Here is a 13,870-nt window from a genome sequence, read left to right on the forward strand (position 1 = left end):
GTAAAATTGTAGTGCTGTCCAATGCATCCAAAAAAACTGTTTACATATATGTATCATAAGACTATAAATGCATGTGTGTATATATACATGTAAATATTTTCATATGCATACATGCATGTTTGAATTTATATATACAAATACTTGCTACACATAATTTAACAAAAACTTTTATTTTGGATGCAATAAAGCACTATTAACAGTTTGATGGCACTATAAAATTCACATTCAAGTCATAAAATCTAGTCACATTTGAGATTTGCTGTTCAAAAATTAACCCTATAAATGTGCCTGATGGGTTACACATCTACAGTGAGTCCTTAAGAGCGGTTAACAGGTTCGTGTGTTAACATCTCCACATTTCCACTGCTAACATCTTGCAGTATAAAGTGCTGGTCTTGTTTTTGAAACAGCTTTGGATCACACAGGTCTGAAAGGTGAGAGGTGGTTTCTGTGTTGTGTTTGCATTACAGGGTTCAGACTGGTTTCCAACTCTCGTTGTCTCTGCAGAAGACCCTGAAATAAAAGAAATCAACATCAGCATTTAATTTATGGGCTGTGGTGTTTTCTGCTGGATTTAGTTTGTTTCCGTCAGGAAGTTTGTCCTTTATTTTGTGTACTTTTCGGCCAGTTAGTAAGTATAACAGTTTTGTTATAATTAAAATAGCATTACAAAAAATAAATTATATATACACAGGTCCTTCTCAAAAAATTAGCATATTGTGATAAAGTTCATTATTTTCTGTAATGTACTGATAAACATTAGACTTTCATGTATTTTAGATTCATTACACACAACTGAAGTAGATCAAGCCTTTTATTGTTTTAATATTGATGATTTTGGCATACAGCTCATGAAAACCCAAAATCTAAAAAAATTAGCATATTTCATCCGACCAATAAAAGAAAAGTGTTTTTAATACAAAAAAAAAGTCAACCTTCAAATAATTATGTTCAGTTATGCACTCAATACTTGGTCGGGAATCCTTTTGCAGAAATGACTGCTTCAATGCGGCATGGCATGGAGGCAATCAGCCTGTGGCACTGCTGAGGTGTTATGGAGACCCAGGATGCTTCGACAGCAGCCTTAAGCTCATCCAGAGTGTTGGGTCTTGCATCTCTCAACTTTCTCTTCACAATATCCCACAGATTCTCTATGGGGTTCAGGTCAGGAGAGTTGGCAGGCCAATTGAGCGCAGTAATACCATGGTCAGTAAACTATTTACCAGTGGTTTGGCACTGTGAGCAGGTGCCAGGTCATGCTGGAAAATTAAATCTTCATCTCCATAAAGCTTTTCAGCAGATGGAAGCATGAAGTGCTCCAAAATCTCCTGATAGCTAGCTGCATTGACCTTGCCCTTGATAAAACACAGTGGACCAACACCAGCAGCTGACATGACACCCCAGACCATCACTGACTGTGGGTACTTGACACTGGACTTTTGGCATTTCCCTCTCCCCAGTCTTCCTCCAGACTCTGGCACCTTGATTTCCGAAAGTACTTTGGACCACTGAGCAACAGTCCAGTGCTGCTTCTCTGTAGCCCAGGTCAGGCGCTTCTGCCGCTGTTTCTGGTTCAAAAGTGGCTTGACCTGGGGAATGGCTTGACCTGTAGCTCATTTCCTTCACACGCCTGTACACGGTGGCTCTGGATGTTTCTACTCCAGACTCAGTCCACTGCTTCCGCAGGTCCCCCAAGGTCTGTAATCTGTCCTTCTAGACAATCTTCCTCAGCATCTGGTCACCTCTTCTCGTTGTGCAGCGTTTTCTGCCACACTTTTTACTTCCCACAGACTTCCCACTGAGGTGCCTTGATACAGCACTCTGGGAACAGCCTATTCGTTCAGAAATTTCTTTCTGTGTCTTACCTTCTTGCTTGAGGGTGTCAATGATGGCCTTCTGCACAGCAGTCAGGTCGGCAGTCTTACCCATGATTGCGGTTTTGAGTAATGAACCAGGCTGTGAGTTTTTAAAAGCCTCAGGAATCTTTTGTAGGTGTTTAGAGTTAATTGATTGATTCAGATGATTAGGTTAATAGCTTGTTTAGAGAAACATTTCATGATATGCTAATTTTTTGAGATTTTTTTGTGTTTTCATGAGCTATATGCCAAAATCATCAATATTAAAACAATAAAAGGCTTGAACTACTTCAGTTGTGTGTAATGAATCTAAAATATATGAAAGTCTAATGTTTATCAGTACATTACAGAAAATAATGAACTTTATCACAATATGCACATTTTTGAGAATCATATATATATATATATATATATATATATATATATATATATATATATATATATATATATATATATATATATATATATATATATGACATAGCAAATCAGTCTATTTACTATCCAAGCTGACAGACTCAAATGAGAAACACACTGAGCAGTCCCTCTCTTGTTTTGGAGCATTACCTGTCTGAGCTCAGACAGACCCTTCAAGATGGCTTGCTGCCGTTCAGTGCTTTTGGGAGGATGCTGGACCAGAGGGGTTGCCTGCCTGCTGCTGCTGCTCACAACTGCAAAAAGCATCAAAAACTTGACTTGTGCATTACATACACCTGCAGTTTGGTGTGCTTTGGTGAAGGGAATGATCACACACAGCACAGAATCATGTCCATTAGGATTCAAAAAAAGATTTGACATTGTCCATGCACACCTTGACAGGTAACTGAACAAACAGAACAGCCTTTTTATGGTATGACTCCTGTTTTGAGTGTAACAGCATAGCACAAAAGAAGCAAATGTAAGGTTTATAACAGTAGTAAAATCCAACTGTGCTTGACTTAGCTTTCCACATTAGATGTAGTCACATTTACCACTGTTCTGCAAATCTGTACACCTATAGAAATATCTATGCAAATCACCTGTAGTTTGCGGAGTTGTGTTGACCCTCTGCTGTGCTTCATGTGTCAGAGGTCTGGAAAGGGGAGCGAGGGGGTCCATGTGATAAACCTCGTCTGTGCGTACATACGGCACATAGTCTAATAACGGCGGACAGCCTGTGTCCTCAGTCACCTGGTAAGAAGACTGCACACGGGTCTTTACTGCGGGAGACGGGACCCTGCTAGAGAAAAGACATTCAGACTTTATAATAACATTCATGTGCCTTCATCCACCCTTCTTTCATGAGATAAAACATTTGCTAAATATACATTTTTAAATGTAATGATGGAAAGTGTAATATTTTGCTTCATTTAAAAAAAAAAATCACCTTGTCTTATTTAATTATTAAATCCTTCTTAATTCTTACAATTTTGTAACCAGACTGTTTTGGGTCACCACTGACTTCCAGGATACCAAAAAATAGGAAAAACGAAATACTATGGAAATCAATGATGACTTAAAAAATTTAAAATACAACACTTCTATAAAATTTGCTTCATGCTTCTGGCAAACAAAAAAAAAATAGATCCATACCTTTCAGCACTGAAGACTGGTGCTTCTTGGAGTTCATTTTCACTCTGAACAGAAGAGAGAAACTACATCAACACACAGAAATGCATTTATTAACATTTAAACTACGTGCATTAACAGGGATGGCAATTGTAAGGAGTTTAACAATGGTTCTGGTTCTAATTACATCAGTTAGTCTTTTTGAAAGTGACTGCTCTTAAATACTAATCAAAGACTGCATACTTTTTGGTGCTGTGCTTGAGGAGACGTCCTAATTCTCTGTGCTTGAGGTTTGTGATTGTGAAGCAGATCTTGCTGTGGTGTCCGAGGCAGTGTGCTTCTCTCCTGCAGCATCATCAGCTGCCTCTGTCTCTGCCTCCTGCTCTCCTCCCGGTGTCTCTGCAGAGCTTCAGGGTAGCGCTCAGACGCCGGGATGAAGGCTTTGCTGGGTCTTTGTGTGTTCCACTCTGGCCTTTTCCCTTGTCTTTGGACCCTGCTGCTTCGTGCATACGGCTCGTAAGTGTCCACTTCTCTCAGATGCTGTTTGCTGTGGCTCTTTTCAGATGCTTTTTCCTCAAATCGCTGGGATATCTTGTCTGGAGGAGCTGGGAATGTGACTGCAGCATTGGAAATAATGGTCTCATTCTCAGGCTGAGGACTGATCTCTGCAAAATCAAAGACTGGTGTCAAGCCTTTGCTCAATACTTTTCTTTGAATATTTGTAATCTGAGGGTGCAAAAAATAAATAAATAATAATAATTTTAATGTTTTTTTTATTTTATTTTAATTTTTAAACTTTAAAGTAGTCCTAATGAAATTATTAGCAATCCATATAACTAATCAAAAATTACACAATTATATATTTAAATTAGTAAATTTACAAAACAATGCAACATGATCTTTACATTACATTCTATAAATCATTATATTAGTTAATAAGTTATCATTTTAACTATTGGGTATTAATGCATTAAGAATCTTTCAGCAGACAAATTATGACAAAATCGAACATACCTGTCTGAACAGCGGTGTCTTTTCTTGGAGAGGTTGTGGGAGGAGGTGCTGTTCTCAATGCTGATGGACCAGGTAAATCTTCACTACTAAGGGCTAAAAGACTATTTTTTATAATAATGCATACAAAATCTTGTAAAAACAACAGAAGTTTCTTTTCCCACATACCCTGTGAGATAGAGTCCTCTTGCAGGCTGTGCAGTAGTTTGGACACATCGTGGCCTTTCTTAGCCAGGTCTCTAATCCTCTGAATGTGTTTGTCTTTACATGCCTCCTCTTGGGCTCTTTGAATGCTCAGATACAGCTCCTCCGTTTTACGAGACTGTACCACCTGGAATAGAGTTACAAAATTACATAGACTTTTTTTAGTACATGGTTTGACAGAGACAGAGACAGCTAGAGACAGTATTTGCATTTTCTAAATGTCCATTAAAGTACCAATAACCAGAAGTAAAAGCAGATTACTCTCTTTTATTAATCTGCTTGTGCAAAAGTTTTTAGGATCCTGTTAGTCACGGCACTGAGTCACTGAATGTTTCTCAGAAACAGTGAAGGCATTACTTCACCATTCAGTTTTTGTTCACATCTCTCAATTCTGATTTTATCTCCCTAATTTCTGAGTTGACATCTCTCAAAATGTCAGAAGTGTGTGATGTAAATACATTATTATAGGATAAGATGCAAGTCAGAATTGTTTTAATATTTTTATTCTGTTTGATAATAGATAATAAACTTCCATTTGCACAAAGCAGGGACATTTACTATATATAATAAATATGTAATATATAATAAATTAGTGCTGTCAAACAAAAAGGTCTTTGTTTACATAATATATGTGTGTACGGTGTATGTAAAAAATAAACACATACACTATATATTCTGAAAATATTTACATGTTTATATTACAGATAAAGAAATTTAAGTAGTAGTATGTGTTTTACCTCTCTGAGTCTCTGTCGTTCAGTGTCCTTTATATACTGCTGCTGGAGTTGTATTCGCTCTCTTTCAAGCCTCCTCTCCTCTTCTTGTTCCTGTGTCCGTCGAGTAGCCTCCTCTTTCTCTTTCTGGCGCCTGCGCTCCTCTACCTGAGTCTCAATGGCTCGCTGCACATCACACAGTATCACAGAGCTTAGGACTGTTTTGAGAAGCGTAAAAGTACATATGTCAAGGTTTGAATCTCACTTGGTGTTCCAGTTGTTTGAGTTTTCTGCGTTCACGCTCCTCGATCTGAGCAGGGTCCAGCAAGGCTGTCATTGTGCGAAGATAACTAAACAAGCAATCACAAGGCAATTGTTTTTAATAATCCCGTGAACAAGCCACACTTAAGAATATTTAGAATTTATTTAGTTATTCCGAACAAACTCCAATTTGTGTACACAATGTATATTTATTATGTATATATAAGTAGTAGTAGTAGTATATGTAAGGGAAAATGTACATCCAGCAGGTTGTTATACCCGACAGGCTTATCAGCTGTTGTATAAGACTGAAGGGCTTTATTCTGCTGCTGGATGTAGATTATCCCTCTTATTACACGGCTTCTTGCCACAAAACTAAATAATTAGATACGAAAGAAAATAATTGTCTCACAAAATCTAAATAGTTAAAATATCTTACTAATTTCAGCCGCAAGATGGCACCAAACTGTCAGTGACAGCGGAGTAATACAATACGGTCAAAATGTACCAGGGATGAACCTGTGTTATTAGTTTTAACAGTTGTTAACTGGGAATAACAAACCATGTAATGTGGCGACTAATCGATCACAATATTTAGTATGCCATGTTAGCATCTTAGTGTAATAAATTTATGTCAATATATATCAAGTTGTACTACACAATTTTTTTTTACATTAACACACTTTACATTAACATACTAAATAACTCCTTGTGAGTTCACTTCAGAAGTTTTCTACATACATTATATATAATAATGATTATATGATTTAGCGTAGCATTTTTGTCGCTTAATTTTAATCATGAACATGGTAATGATGATGTTATGTATCTCTGACACACCTGGATCTCTGTTGGTTTTGCTGAGTGGTATCAACGCTGGCCCTTCCTAGACTGTCCCCTCCAAATGCACTCAAGCTGTCCCATGCCGTAGACAGAACTCCAGAGATAGAGCGGTGAGACAGACAGCTGCTAGTGTCAGTGACCCCATGTTTGGGGCCCTCAGCTGAAGGCTGATGAAGAGAATCAAAATGAATGGCCCAGAGCTCAATGTCCTCAGCCTGCGGAGGTTACAGGTTGAAGAGAAAAGACTATATGACACTGTCAGCGAAATGTATCAAACCAAATTTGATCATGGTGAGAGGAGTTGACCTGGCTGTTAATCTCTTTGTCGTGTTGTCGGCGTAGTTTGGCCTCTTCTCTCTGCTTGTCCAGTTCCTGCACCCAGCGCCTCTGCTGTTCCTGTCTCTGAGCACTGAATGAGTCCTCCACAGGAGCAGCTTCCTGATCACATTAAACACACAGAAACAGTCAAACATCATGCAAAGTATTTGACTCTGACTTTAGATCCATTACCAGGGGCATTAGTTTGAATTTTACATGACAAACCTCACCCCCACTATGAAGGCAGAGCGGATGGCAGCAGGGAGCTCTTGCTGATTCTGAAATGGAGCTCTGCAGTTTGAGCTCTCTGCTCCAGCAGCCCTCCGGGAGCTCACCCCGTCCTGCTCCAACACATACACCAACATCTCAAACATTCAGCCCCACATGCTGTTTAACGGCATAATAATCATTTCACTGTCATGGTGTGATTATTTTTCAATAAGGTGTAGTCATAATTTGTAAGCATAGAGCACAAAAGCAGTGATGAGTAGCACAGGTATATTTATAGCAATAGCTAACAATACATTGTATGGGTCAAAATTGTCAATTTTTCTTTTATGTCAAAAATCATTAGGTAAAGATCACGTTCCATTAAGGTATTTTGTACATTTCTGACTGTAAATACATCTGAATTTAATTTGTGGATAGTAAAATGGGTTCCTAAATACATTTCATTGCTAAGGCAATTTTTTTCAATCATTTACATTTATTTGCACACTCAGATTCCAGATTTTCTTTATTTGTTTAATTTTTGTTTTATTTTTTGTTTAATTAACTGGCTTGAGAGTACTGATTAAATCTTTAGATTATTATAATGCACCTTAATTTCAAATTAAATGCTCTTTTATTAACAGCCAGATTTGTTCTCTCAGTACTGACAGTAAAAGAGTGCTGTATAATTTATATATTTATTTGTTGCACCTTCTTGTGGATGATTGATTTAAAAAATATAATATTTGCACTATTTCCCCATAACATTAAACTGAAAAGTTTTATTTTTGCTTCTACAGCCAAGAATAACATAATATTTATCACCTGAAAAAGCTGTGACAGACTAAACACATATAGAAAGATGATATTCAGTGTGTAGCTGCTTATGATGTGTCAAACACTGACCATGACACAGCAATGGCAATGTGTTTTCTAAAAAGTACATATTTATTAACTCACTGTGTCCTGCATGTCTTTCAGCCTCATTTCACATGATTCACTGTGATCTTTCATATCTTTGAGATTGGTTTTCTGCTGCCTCTTCAGAGCCATCTGCTCATCTGTGAAGCAACAAACTGATCATTTCAACATAGCTAATTTAACACACTCTCACAGCAGTTTGTAACTACTTTATGAAACTGTTTCGGTGAATTGCCTCACTAATTCATATGAATTTCAATTATGATAATTCATATGAAATTATCTGATAAGTGGATAGGTTTAAGGGTGGACCTTTATTAAAAAACTAAAAAAAAAATCAATATGAAATTATTTAAATAAAGTAATAACCAAATAGTTTCTGGTCCCCATTTACTTCCATAGTATTTTCTAATTACAGACAACGATGGCTACAAGCAACTGTTACCAACATTTTTCAAAATGTCTTCTTTCGTGAAACACAATAGTGAGTAAATTAATTATAATTTTTGGATGAAATATCACTTTAATATCAATTTAATGTAAGTACCCAGCTCTCTCTTCCACTGAGCTCTTCTGGCTTCCAGTTTGTCCCGCTCTCTTTCCCTTTCTCCAAATGTGCTGAACAACCCTGACTGCTGCTCATCCGACAGAGGCCTGATTCAAAACAAAAGAGAAAAAGATTATTCAGAATGACCCAGCTAAAAGGTAACATCCTCAGAATGCAGATACTATTCTAGAATGCTACTTTCACATTTATTAAAAAATATATTTTAGACATGTTAATAGAATGTTTGTTCAAAGCTGTGTTGAAATGGAATGTTCACAAATCCAACAAGTATCTATTTTTTTCATGTTTAAAAAGACAATGCTTTGAACATTGAAACATTCAGAAATAATATTTTCATAGAGGCAACATTCACAAAAATGCTCTTAGTGTACTAAGTACAAAATGTTCTTGTTAGCTGGGTATTTAGCAAGTGACTCACTGAAGTTAATCTTAAATCAATTCGGTTTTCTTACCGTCTGTCTGTCTTTTCTTGTGACGGTCTGTGTCTGTAACCATGGTTGTCCAGGACCAACTCTTCAGCTGGTCCTGTAGTTTCAGAACAGTATTCCTCTGAGCAGGCCACAGGTTCTGCTAACAAGAAAAAGGTAATTAATCATGAAACACTAGGGGGCTTTTCCATGAAAGTTGCTAATAAAAAAGCACTAATTTTTATTAGACAGTAAGTGAGACTTACTGAAATAAGCCTAGCTTATTTGGTAAATTAGTTTCACGAAAAAGGCCCCTAGGTTCTATAAACACTGCAGAAGCTCACCTGTGTGTGTGTGAGTGTTTGCAGAGGATGAGCTGCTGATGGTGCTCAGTATCTGCTGGAACTGCGCCTGTGTCAGACACACCATGCTCTCTCTCTGCTGAGTGACAGAGTCGTTTCTGCTGCTGTCCGACTGAACTCTCACAGCCTCACTGGACCTGCGCTTGGGTCCGCCTGTGCTGTTCTGCCCAACACAACTGACAGCTGCTGTATTTTTGCTGCTTTTTTCCTTTTCGACTTTGTCTGGTTGAAGAGGACATTGTTTGGAGTTGATGATTTTGTGCGTTTTATTCCTTGGAGAAATCTGAGTACAACGCATAATTTAATATGCAATTCAAAACAACATACATGTTTGATAACTTCTAGAATGTTAGGGTTAAATTAAACACATTTACACAGACTCACAGACTGAGCTCACTGACTTTTTTTTTTTTGAAGACAAAAAGGCAGATGTTTACTTACTCGACAAGAGACCTTCTTATTAGAAGACTTTGATTCAGCACCTGTATAAGACGAGATACATTCTTAGTCTTATGTTTATGTCATGTCTCAAGACTCTGAAGTGTGCATGCATCAAAAGTGACACTCAACAGAGATCATGTTCTTACCAACTTGAGTCAACACAAGCTTGGGCTTGCCATTCTCCAGCTCAAACAATAGGCCATCACTGCAAAACAAATCAACTAACCTCAGCAGAGTAACGTTACACTAACACTCTAACAAGTACAGTGTTAAACCCATTGCTATTTGAATAATTAATGCGATTAATGAAATCATTCATTTCTCCGGGTTTAATAACGAAGTGCCAATGCTTAGAGTTAGAGTTAGAGTACGTTATATGCATTATTAGACACGCAATTTTTCTATTTAATACTGCAAAAGCTGCTTTAACACAACGTGTATTGTTAAAAGCACTATATAAATAAAAGTCAGTGTAAAATAATCAGAGTGAATCCATAACAAAATACTGCATCCTTAAATCATCCGCATTTACGAAGAAGCGTCAAGCGCGCTGACAGTTCAATGTGATAAACCGCCAAAAAAGAAGAGAGCAGTACACTGGATTAAAAATCCTGTGAAGTCCATTAATATCACACTAACCCCAAATTCTTCATCATTTTAAGCCCGCAGTGTTTTGACGCCTGCGTTCTGTTGCTGCTCGCGACCAGTAAGAGCTCCTCTGATTGGCTGAAAGGAGGAGTCTCTTCATCTACGGCCCAGCAGCAAGACAGCAAACAGCAGGAAGAGCTTTAGCGCCTCTTCCAAATGTACAGACCATACACTGGTACAGACCGACGATTTTGACAAGGTGTTTTGATCTGAAAGCATTATCTATCTATCTATCTATCTATCTATCTATCTATCTATCTATCTATCTATCTATCTATCTATCTATCTATCTATCTATCTATCTATCTATCTATCTATCTATCTATCTATCTATCTATGATTATACATATATTAGTGCTGTCGAACGATTAATTTTAAACTGTGTATACTAGTAACTGATGAATATGAATGCTATTTTTCACAATGTACATTTGAATTTGCATTCGTTTTTTTTTCTTCATACATAGCTAAGATGCAAATGTTTTGCTATGTGTAATGAAAACAAATGTGTAGAATTTACTTTGAAAACAATCAAAAATGATTAATAAAACAAATAATTACAAAGAAACAGCAAGTTATATACTGAATTATTTTTAGTTTGATTTATTTGAAGAGAAATACGTCAAATATGTCAAGTTGGCCGTCAAGAGTGTATATTTAAATAAATTTGTACTAGAAAAACAATGTACTGTTTTACTTATACATATATCTGATTGTTAGTAAATTATTTCGCTTGTATCCTGTCTGTTAATGTGCGTATATGTAAATGTTTATGTGTAACAGAAACTGTCTGCAATTTAAGTCCTGACAGCTGTTTTTCTCCGAGGCTTTCAGTAGAGGGCAGTGTATTATGCTCAGACTGGAAGTCTGTGATACTATTAACGTTACAATATTTCTCAGGCGACTGCAGTCAGTGTGTTTTGGATAGAAAAAGGCTTTAAATGCGGATTAACGGACGAGCTAGTCGGATAGATTAATTAGTTAGTATTTATAAAACGATATCGCACCTTTATTTGATAAGCCTTGTAATAACAGAAATAAAATAGTAGAAGAAAGACAGGCCAGGTTCGATAAGAAAGAGTCCCTCAGATGTCAAAGAAATTTTCTTGTAGTGACAGAGAATGCAGAGTTTGATAAAGTAAAAGACTAAGATAAAGGGACAAATCGATGTTTTTATTATTTATTTGCTAGATTAAAAGCTTCATTTTCTCTGGATTAGCCACCAGAGCTGCACGGACGAGATGCGATCATAACCGCTATATCTAGCGATTTATTTAGCATTTAAATTTATGATCTAAATAATCCAGAACATATGTTCTTTGCTTATTATGTTGATTATTTTTAAATGTGATATTTTTAAAGCTGGTTTGTGAGATCTGTTTGTGTGGGTTAGCATCAGCTTTAGCATCTACATACCAGACGTGTTAAAGAGATTTAGCAGATAAAAGAGTAAAATATTCATTGAAATCTGAACATTATTACTAGGATTTTATTTATTGCTTTGAAGTACAGAGTGTCTGTTGATAGTGCAGTTATGAAACCTTACTACATTTGTTCTGCTGATCACATCCGAAGACATTAGCAGGCGAGCTAACACGAAGGACATCAGGAGGATTTTACACCAAAACATTTACTTATTTATTTACTCATTTATTAATAACGAAATATAGCAAGAGGACGAGTCTTCTAAATAAAAAGGCTTTCCTTGAGGAGGAATTGACAGCAGGTATGTACATAAATATGACCTCATTTCCTATAATTTGTATTTTTAAATGTTTAATAATTACTGTGGTTGATTTTTGAGTGGATACATGAGTTATTTCTTTATTTAGTGACTGATTAGCACATGTATGATGGTTTTATTACTTGATGTTTTTGGTAAAGGAAGGTCACCTGTGTAATAACGTGCTGTGTTTATTTTTGGATATTTTTTATTTTATGTGATTATTTGTTCTGAGGGCTTTATTATCCTATCTGAGAGGATTTATTGATGATGGGCATATGAACACTGAACCATTACATAAGTCTCACATTGGAGTAGAAACGTGACTGCATCGTTTGCGTGTAAAGTTGCGTAGCTGTATGTTTATACGTGCGTCAGTGTTGTGTTTTCATGTTTATCTCAAATATTGTTACATGCACATGAGCTGGAATTTGCTTCGTCGTTCATTGCTTTGATTGATGTTAGCTATTGCGAGCTTATTACCTTGGAGATGTTTTGATTTTCCCCCCAGTCTTTCAAAGGATATTTGTGGGAAATTGAATGTTTGATTGAGGGTTTATTTTGCTCCAGACTGGGTTTACAGGTAAAGGATGCTGATGTTAGCTAAAGCTGAGAAGAAATCTATGCATTGTTGTTTTAAGTGAAACAATGTCCGTCCTGGACAGTCACATTTTATTAAAACGTTATGTAATAGCGTCTCCGGAGTAATTAGATACAGATGTACATGTTGCTAAGGGATAGCATTTTTAATCTGATTTAGAGATGTAAGGACATCATCAATTTAGTACCACCAAAAGTACAGAATGCCCTATAAACTATGTTGGTACATACCTATGTTTTATACCATGGAATAAAAAATAAATTAAAAAAGATCACGATAGTGAAAATTTTATATATATAAAATATATATATATAAGTCAAATTGATGTTGGTCATAACGTTGGACAAAGGATAAGAATCGGGTTGACGTAAGTATTTGATGTTGACTTAACATTGGATTTTGGTTACACAACCTAAAAACAACAAATATTAGCGTCAGCTGTTGTCTGTATTGGACATCAATTTAACATTGACATTACATGTTGATTTTACGTTGAATTTTGTCCACCTGACGCTGCAACCAAAATTTAACCAAATATCAGTCAATGACTTTTATTTATATAGCGCTTTTAACAGCACAGATTGTATCAAAGCACTGAACAGTATAAAATAGGATAATACAATGACAGGGATGTATAATGATGAGGTTGAACAATTTGTTATTTAATACAGAGACGGTCTCTGTAATCGACAATGATTGCTAGAAATTAAGTGTCCCCAACTAAGCAAATCCAGAGGCGACAGCAGCAAGGAAGACAAAACTGAATAGAGAAAAAAAGCCTTGGGAGAAACCAGGCTCAGTTGGGGTCAGTTCTCCTCTGACCAGACACCCAGCACTTAACTTCCAGTTCAATTTTAAACACAACTATGTAAGATTGTGCAAAGGACTTGTTTGTGTGTGTGCATCTGGTTCTGGTGATCTGTCCATGGGGCTCATCTAGGTGTTCTGGTGAATCGCTGGGTGCTGATACACCATCTAAACTGGATATGAACTGAGAATAAGATTAATAGAATAAGAAAGAAACAAGACCAATATTAGTGTAGATGCCGTTCTTTTTACGATGTAAATTAATACATTGTGTTTTATGGGGAGTGTTCCCGGTTCCAGTGAAAAGGGTCTGCCGCCCGCAGTTGATTTCGATATTCTAGGTATAATCAAACGGCCAGAGTTTTGAGAATGCAGCGGACGTGCAGGACTGTAATGTGATAAAAGTTTGCTCACGTATTGAGAAGCTAAAC

At 36.6% G+C, this 13,870-nt stretch overlaps 2 protein-coding genes across 7 annotated transcripts in view; one reads left to right on the forward strand and one right to left on the reverse strand.

The window, feature by feature from the left end:
• Window positions 1-2: 2 nt before the first annotated feature.
• On the reverse strand, window positions 3-10,407 carry ccdc66 (coiled-coil domain containing 66). Of its 6 annotated transcripts, none has more exons than XM_043223070.1 (19): window positions 10,300-10,407; window positions 9,807-9,865; window positions 9,661-9,701; window positions 9,202-9,502; window positions 8,903-9,017; window positions 8,430-8,536; window positions 7,922-8,022; window positions 6,982-7,092; window positions 6,740-6,871; window positions 6,431-6,648; window positions 5,595-5,679; window positions 5,354-5,515; window positions 4,581-4,743; window positions 4,416-4,508; window positions 3,645-4,066; window positions 3,426-3,487; window positions 2,873-3,072; window positions 2,421-2,524; window positions 3-513 (listed from the first exon to the last, which is right to left on the reverse strand). In XM_043223070.1, the coding sequence occupies exons 1-19, from the start codon at window positions 10,314-10,316 to the stop codon at window positions 418-420; spliced, it is 2,589 nt and encodes an 862-aa protein (XP_043079005.1). In that variant the 5' UTR covers window positions 10,317-10,407; the 3' UTR covers window positions 3-417. The 6 variants fall into 6 exon arrangements, with proteins under 6 accessions (XP_043079005.1, XP_043079008.1, XP_043079007.1 ...); XM_043223073.1 differs by having other exon boundaries at window positions 2,873-3,069; window positions 3,426-3,469; window positions 8,903-9,020; XM_043223072.1 differs by having other exon boundaries at window positions 3,426-3,469; window positions 8,903-9,020.
• A 755-nt stretch (window positions 10,408-11,162) lies between these two features.
• Window positions 11,163-13,870, forward strand: part of ip6k1 (inositol hexakisphosphate kinase 1) — a 28,017-nt gene continuing 25,309 nt past the window's right edge. Inside the window, exon 1 of the mRNA XM_043223528.1 lies at window positions 11,163-12,034. The gene's annotated coding sequence lies outside the window, so the exon portion shown is untranslated. The remainder of the gene's footprint in view (window positions 12,035-13,870) is intronic.

Source organism: Puntigrus tetrazona, chromosome 22, assembly GCF_018831695.1.
Source record: "Puntigrus tetrazona isolate hp1 chromosome 22, ASM1883169v1, whole genome shotgun sequence".
NCBI lineage: Eukaryota > Metazoa > Chordata > Actinopteri > Cypriniformes > Cyprinidae > Puntigrus > Puntigrus tetrazona.

Excerpts from the sequence above, each read along its gene's own strand:
- ccdc66 (XM_043223069.1), bottom strand. Across the intron at positions 9,702-9,806 it reads GCTTGTGTTGACTCAAGTTG|GTGCTGAATCAAAGTCTTCT; the intron begins GTAAGAACATGA and ends CGTCTTATACAG. Across the intron at positions 6,649-6,739 it reads ACAAAGAGATTAACAGCCAG|GCTGAGGACATTGAGCTCTG; the intron begins GTCAACTCCTCT and ends TAACCTCCGCAG.